Genomic DNA, 7,956 nt, shown 5'->3' on the forward strand with positions numbered 1-7,956 from the left:
TCTCTCTCATTGCAGCTTTGTGAACAAAACTTGTCTTGATTAGATTCCTATTGTGATATCTTTTCCTATATGTTTACATTCTTTATATCCCACTTAAAATATTTCACTGTATGCTATGTAACCTTGTTCATGTTTTGTAACCTTACATAGGATATATTTTAGCTCCTGTACTTAAAAAAGCATTGGGTAACATTTTCAGCCTATTACTGGAACCTCCTCTATAGTAAATTTAGGTTCTCTTAACACATAACTGATCTGCCTCTAACTACAGAAAAGGCAGCAGTAAAAGCAAGGTTACCTTTGATAGACAGCAGTACCAGTCACAAAGGTAGTAGATGTCTTGAGCCTGCTATTCTCTTCCACAATCTCACTTGGATTTTGCTTTCTCTCTATTATGTTAGCAGCAGAGCACATTTTTTTATGATAATGAACCTAAAGTAGCATCTTGCCTGCACAATCATAGTTTTCTTTCCTAGAATAAATCCAGCCTGAAAAGTCACAGTTGTTAGGGGGCTTATTTTCATTGCAGGTTTTGAACAAAAATAACCTTTATTAAAACATGTTACTAAAGGTAAAATTGTCAAATAATTATTTTCTTTAGGTCTAGCATAATTAATTCAACAGTCTTTTGGCTGTCGTATCAAGGATGTGATTAAGAACCATTTATAAAATGCAGTGTTAATTTAATAATCTCTCATACATAAAATAAGACACATTCTCTGGAATCCCTGGCACAAAAGCATTTAAGAATGAAGTTAGACAAGACCAGACACCTTTGAAGGAAGAGAGGGTGTGGAGATGACTAATGAAGAGACAAAGGGAAGAGGGATTGTTCAAAGAGCTGCGGGTTTAGGAGTGATTATAAGGGCGGGGAACGGAATTGAAGTATAGGAACACAGATTGTTCAGAAGAGGTCAGGGCAGCATGATAGAAAGTATAATCCTGAGTAGGAGGCAGAGATGGCTGAAGCCAGTGGTTCTCAATCTATTTACCATTGCAGGCCACATATGCAGCTCCCTGTGTGCATCTACACAATATATACTACCTGTATGTCCCTGAGGATGTCACATGGGCTGCAGCTGTGTGCTGATTGGATTGCAAGAGGCCCACAGGCTGAGAACCACTGGCTGAAGCGCTAAAGCCAAAGGATAGGAAAGAGAAGGGGAAATGGGAGCAGAAAACAAAGGTGGGAGAAAGATTATATAGGGCCTTGTGAGCCATTTTGCACGTTCCTGTTTTAAGGATCTACATGTTGCTAACCCACAAACCTGTGATGCAAACACTGAAATGCTGTGAAGCATGAGCATGATGTTCATACCATTATGCGCATTCTAGCCTTTTTCTTAAACTCAGACCTTCTTATTGCCATTAGAGGTGCTGCTACAAGGTTGCTGGGATCCTTCTGTGTTTGAGAAGCAGCCTCTTCTGTCATTAGCTGAAAAGAAGTGCCTCCCTACTCAGCAGAATGGGGACCAAGAGCCTGGGAGCATCAGCAAGAACCAGGAGAAGAAAGTGTTTATATACTATTTAATTATTTTCAATATGGGGAAAGAGGAAGGAAGGAATAAAGAGGAGATAATTCAACAGAGGAGGGGAGAAAGATGGAGACAATGGAAGTAGCCAGTGCTCAGATTTTATAGTGATGAGTGTAGCATAAGAACCTGACTAGAATAGCGAAGGTAGAGTCCCGATAATCTTCTATTCAGTTTCCATTGATCTATCTCCCTCCTTGTCTTTCCCAATCCAACGCTTCATGTGCATGACCACTTTTCTCTTGAGATCCTCAGCAACTACTTCCTATAACAAAGTGTCAGAACAAAAACTTAATAGCAGGTTGAAATCTGTTAAGTGGGGGCCACCTTCTTAGTTACGTTCCCGTTCAGTACACTTGTGTGCTGCTCCCTTCTGACTGGACATGTTCCTACAGGCTGGCAGAGAAAGTCAAGAAGGCAGATAACATGGCATCTGAAGAAGGAACCTTTCTGGCCCACAAGCTTGTGTAACATTTCCCTTTGCTCCAAAGGAAGGTATTGCATAATCTACTTAACTCAGACTGAATAAGAGTTCCCTCTAGTGGACAGTCAGTTTGATCTATTATTTGTAGGGCTGTCAAATGATTAAAAAAATTGATCGCGATTAATCACACTGTTAAATGATAATAGAGTACCATTTATTTAAATATTTTTGGATGTGTTCCTACATTTTCAAATAGACTGATTTCAATTACAACACAGAATACAAAGCGTACAGTGCTCACTTTCTATTCATTTTTATTACAAATAGTTGCATTGTAAAAAACAAAAGAAATAGTATTTTCAATTCACCTAATACAAGTACTGTAGTGCAATCTCTTTATCATGAAAGTTGAACTTACAAATGTTGAATTATGTACAAAAAATAACTGCATTGAAAAATAAAACAATGTAAAACTTTAGAGCCTACAAGTCCACTCCCTTGCATCCGAAGAAGTGGGTATTCACCCACGAAAGCTCATGCTGCAAAACGTCTGTTAGTCTATAAGGTGCCACAGGATTCTTTGTTGCTTTTACAAGTCCACTCAGTCCTACTTCAGCCAATTGCTCAGACAAACAAGTTTGGTTACATTTGCAGGAGATAATGGTGCCCACTTCTTGTTTACAATGTCACCTGAAAGTGATAACAGGTGTTCACATGGCACTGTTGTAACCGGTGTTGCAACATATTTACATGTCAGATGCGCTAAAGATTCTTATGTCCCTTCATGCTTCAACCACCATTCCAGAGGATATGCGTCCAAACTGATGACGAGTTTGCTCAATAACGATCCAAAGCAGAGCGGACCAACACATTTTCATTTTCATCATCTGAGTCAGATGTCACCAGCAGAAGTTGATTTTCTTTTTTGGTGGTTCGGGTTCTGTAATTTCCACATCGGAGTGTTGCTCTTTTAAGAGTTCTGAAAGCACACTCCACACCTCATCCCTCTCAGATTTTGGACAACACTTCAGATTCTTAAACCTTGGGTCGAGTGCTGTAGCTATTTTTAGAAATCTCACATTGGTACTTTCTTTGCATTTTGTCAAATCTGCAGTAACAGTGTTTGTAAATCAAACGACATGTGCTGGGTCATCATCCGAGACTGCTATAAAATGAAATATATGCCAGAATGCAGGTAAAACAGAACAAGGAACATACAATTCTCCCCCAAGGAATTCAGTCACAAGTTTAATTAACACAGAATGGTGGCTGAAGCATGAAGGGGCATATGAATGTTTAGCATATCTGGCACGTAAATACCTTGCAACGCCAGCTGCCAAAGTGCCATGTGAACTCCTGTTTTCACTTTCACGTGACATTGTAAACAAGAAGAGGGCAAGCATTATCTCCTGCAAATGTAAACAAACTTGTTTCTCTTAGCCATTGGCTGAACAAGAAGTAGGACTGAGTGGACTTGTAGGAACTAAAGTTTTACATTATTTTGTTTTTTGAATGCAGTTATGTAACAAAAAAAAATCTACATTTGTAAGTTACACTTGCACGATAGAGACTGCACTACAGTACTTGTATGAGGTGAATTGAAAAATACTATTTCTTTTGTTTATCATTTTTACAGTGCAAATATGTGTAATCAAAAATAATATAAAGTGAGCACTGTACACTTTGTACTCTGTGTTGTCATAAAAATCAATATATTTGAAAATGTAGAAAAATGCCCAAAACTATTTAATACATTTCAATTGGTATGCTATTGTTTAACAGTGCAATTCATCGCGATTAATTTTTTTAATCGCAGTTAATTTTTTTGAGTTAATTGCATGAATTAACTGTGATTAATCGACAGCCTTGATTATTTGTAAAGTATAGAGGGTTCTTTTGCTTCCTTTTTGCCACGTTATAAAGGGTAGTTTGAACACTTGCAGTCTGATTTTTCTCTTTTACACCAGTGTAACTCTACTGATTTCCATAGAGAGATTCCAATTTACAGTGGTGTAAGTAATAAGAGAATCACTCCTCTGAAGTGTGCATGCAGGGGGGCCAGGGGGGAGGAAATTAAACTGGATCTGGATTTGTGAATTGTTCCTAAAGATTGTTGGGAGCTGCAGGAGCTCAACATGTCTGAAAAACAGGCTCTGGGGCCTCCAGCTGGGCACCTAGGCACACAAAATTAATAAACCCTTTTGAAAATACTGGCCTCATCTAATATACTACTATAGTTTTTTCCCCACACAAATACCCGCACAGAGAACTCAGCATGGTGTTTTAGGCACAGAGTTAAAATTAACATATTTAAACTACATCCTATTTATTTGCCAAATATCCAAACCAGTTTAAACTTAAGCTAAAGCAGTAAATTTAAGCAAATTAGTCACTTATACACCAATAAAAGGTACATTTAAAAATATTTTAAAAAACTATTTTGCATTTTTAAGCCCTGAGCCTAAAGACAATGTTCTGTGGAAAAAAGCAATATTTTGATGTACAAAATGAGTTGGAATGATTGTGCAAAAGGCCAGGCCTTCAGGGGGAATGGAAGTTTCTCCTAGCTCTCTGCTAATGCTCAGCAAAAAAGACTGTCAATTTCATTATGCTTATTGTGGCTTGAAAGAGCAGAACAGATTGGCACAGCTGTAGATGCTTTTGCTGTAAGGGTAAGTATAGGGTTGCAACTAATCACAGACTTTCTTTATCCCCCTACCAAATAAAAAATCTGATTTGTGAGGTGTCATTTTTAACAGTTTATTGCCCATATAACATGCATTTCTAAAGTGCTCCTCATTGAAGTATTCTGGGCGTCTTTACACACATTTTCAAGATGACCTCCTGAAAGGCGCATAGCTCTCTATTCTTGAAGCTGCCAGTTGACTCAGAGTGACCCCAATCATCTCTTAGGCAAACTGCTGCACAAAGAGTTGAGTCAGGTCATCATGAATTAGCACCAATGGCTCCCATTACCATGGTTTTAAAAACCAATTTGGAGTTTAGCTGCACCACCCTTAACAGACAATCCTTTAGGGTAGCCTGTGAAATTAAGCACTCATGTCTGCATGGCCTTCCCCTTTGAATATTGCCACTTAAATCCTGATCCTTCTTTCCTTGAGAGACAGTCCATTTACTACCTTACAGCAGCACCAGCAGCCAAATCCTGAGTTTGAAGGGGAGAAAAGGCAACCTCCTTGTGTTGAGATTGGCCGAGTTGCCTATATCTCCTTTGGGCCACATGCTGGCAAGCTGGTGGCAATCGTGGATGTTATTGACCAGAACAGGGCGCTAGTTGATGGCCCCTGCAATGGTGTAGGAAGGCAGGCTATGCCCTTCAAGTGCATGCAGCTAACAGATTTTGTACTCAGATTCCCACACAGTGCTCATCAGAAGCATGTGCGAGTTGCCTGGGAGAAAGAAAATATTAATGAAAAATGGACAGGTACAAGGTGGGCAAAGAAGATTGAAGCCAGAGAAAAGAAAGCCAAGATGACAGACTTTGATCGCTACAGAGTCACGAAGGCAAAGAAAACGAGGAACAGGATCATCAAGCATGAAGTAAAAAAGCTCCAGAAGCAAGCTTCCAAAAAAGCATAAACTGTCAGTAATCAAATAAAGTTCCAGTTTAATATACAAAAAAAAACCAAACAAAAGAAAAACAAGATGTAAGGAATGCTTGCTGTGAAACTTAGACTCCAGTCTCTAAGGTTCTTAGTGATCTCAGACTAGGCAATGATCACAATGCTTTACCCCTGCACCCTTGTGTCAATCCTTTAGCCTCACTCTCTTATGTGACCTATAAAAACGGGTCTTTAAGACCACACCATTCTAATTTGCAGGGGGAGCAACAGAGCAAGTAACTGCACAGCAGTCTTGAGACAATACCAATGTCTTCAAATTATTGCACAAATGCAGATAGTGCAAGGGGTTAGCAGAGCAGATACAGACACAGTTAGGATTGCCAGTTTTGGTTGGACGTATTCCTGGAGGTTTCATCACATGACAATCTTTAATTAAAGATTAATCTTTAATTCCTGGAGACTCGGCAACCCTAGACACAGTGTAAATACATGAAGGTTTAACTAACAACTGGTGTGCTAGTGACCTCAATCAAGGCAGATCATACATGTTGCATGTGACTGGGCTGAGTGACAATGAAAGACTCTAGCTGCCAGATTGCATTTCCTAAAGAAGAGCTCTGTGTAAACTCAAAAGTTTTTCCTCTCACATCAACGGAAGTTGGTCCAATAAAATATTACCTCATCTACCTTGTCTCAGACTGCATTTCACTCAGTTTGTAGTATGTTAACATTGTCCCAGCACTGGGACTGGCCCCACAACCAGAGAATAAAAGGGACACTACTGAGTTAAATGTTACTGGCAAAAGATATATATGTATTTTCTTTCCAATTGGCCTTGTGATATTTTTTGCTTCTTTGTAATGTCCAAAAATGAGCTGAATGCTTTTTAGCTTGGTTTGGGGTTTGTTTGTTTGGGGTTTTTGGGGGGGGGGAGAGGGGGAGAAAAGCGGGGTTAACGTTTTTTTTCTTATTATTATTTACCTTAAAAATATCAGGAATGTCTTGGAATAGCAGGAATCACTTTGTCCTTGGCTTTGCTTGGATGACTTGGAAGTCTCAGTGCACGTCTATTACGAGCTCTACCTCATTAATTAGAGGAGTGGGAGTGCTCAGTCTTTAACTCTCCTTCTCCAAAATATTAATTGCTCACTGAAAGTAAAGAGGTGTCAAAAGAATATACTATTCCCCGTATAGGCTACTGATAATGGGCCTCATAAATACTGACTGCTGTTGGAAATGTAACTCCCCTGGTGCTACATTAGCTCACATGTTTTGGGGGTGCCCCTATATCAAAAATTTCTGGTAGGAGGTCGGTCAAAGGACCAACTTGATATTGGATGTTGGAGCCCTCCCACTTCAGTTACATTCTTGAGGGAGATTACCTGGTAATAAGGCAGCATGGTTCCAATGCGCAACTTTGGTCACTAAAAAAATTAATCCTGCAAAAAATGGAGAAGTCAATCCGCAGCAAATATCGATGCCTGGCCCAGTGATATGGCTGATCTCGGAGCTAACAAACAACTGGCATTCTGCAGGGAAAAAAATGCCTGAAAAATTCAAAGTAATTTGGGCTGACTTTTTAGAGGTCTACAATTAACACAGACGCTGCAGAGAGATATGGCGCTCCCCCTACTCCTCCTTTTATCCTAATCCTCTTAATTTCCTTTGGGTATTATGAGGACTCTAGTAGTTTGGTATATTTGTTGTATTTGGAAAAAAATTATATATATTTTATATATATATAAAAATAGGTGTTTGCAAAATCAAGCTAAAAGCAAAGAGTTTTAAATCTGGCTATAAATCTCCCACCCCTCTTAATATTTCAGTTGCTTATTTTTCACTCTTCTGGGCCCTGAACCTGCAGGTGCAGGGTTCTGCCTGTAGGGAGCTCACTTCTGGATGGGAGTCTTAGCTCCCGTCAGGTCCCTTTCTCTGGTTCCCCAGTTTTGCAAGCTTAAGTGGGACCTGACATTTTAATGTTAAATACAAACAGACAAAGCTTTAAAATAAAATACTTTTCAGGCCTTCTTTATAGGTCTCATACAGAAGTAACACATGCTCTTAATCCCTGATCCCTGCAATTGATTGGTATCGGCCTCAGGGTCCACCTGCATGAATTAACTTCTAAAACTGGGGCCTAGATTTCAAATTGACTGTGTTCTTACAATTTTCCAGGGTAGAGGAGAAGCCAAGATAGTCCCTCCACCTCCTCTAAGTATGTTCACTGGCTCTTAACATTCAATAGCTTCCGAGTCTATAGAAGTTATTTATCCTCCTCACCATATGTTATAACCAGGGAGGGTGGCACTGCCTATTATTAGGAGTCCTCAATATTTCCCATAATAAAGGTTGCTTGTAACTTTTTCAAACTTATAAAAGGTCAGGCTGAAATTTTCCATGTTGTGTGTCTGCCTCG

At 39.4% G+C, this 7,956-nt stretch overlaps 1 protein-coding gene across 1 annotated transcript; it reads left to right on the forward strand.

Moving 5' to 3' along the window:
• The first annotated feature begins 1,958 nt into the window (after positions 1–1,958).
• Positions 1,959–5,596, forward strand: LOC120369063 (60S ribosomal protein L14-like). The gene is made up of 2 exons (XM_039481954.1): positions 1,959–1,999; positions 5,079–5,596. The coding sequence occupies exons 1-2, from the start codon at positions 1,959–1,961 to the stop codon at positions 5,554–5,556; spliced, it is 519 nt and encodes a 172-aa protein (XP_039337888.1). The 3' UTR covers positions 5,557–5,596.
• Positions 5,597–7,956: the final 2,360 nt, after the last annotated feature.

The sequence above is a fragment of the Mauremys reevesii genome, linkage group 7 (assembly GCF_016161935.1).
Source record: "Mauremys reevesii isolate NIE-2019 linkage group 7, ASM1616193v1, whole genome shotgun sequence".
Lineage (NCBI taxonomy): Eukaryota > Metazoa > Chordata > Testudines > Geoemydidae > Mauremys > Mauremys reevesii.

Excerpts from the sequence above, each read along its gene's own strand:
- LOC120369063 (XM_039481954.1), top strand. The coding sequence starts at position 1,959 with ATGGCATCTGAAGAAGGAACCTTTCTGGCCCACAAGCTTGT. Across the intron at positions 2,000-5,078 it reads TTTCTGGCCCACAAGCTTGT|AGACAGTCCATTTACTACCT; the intron begins GTAACATTTCCC and ends TCTTTCCTTGAG.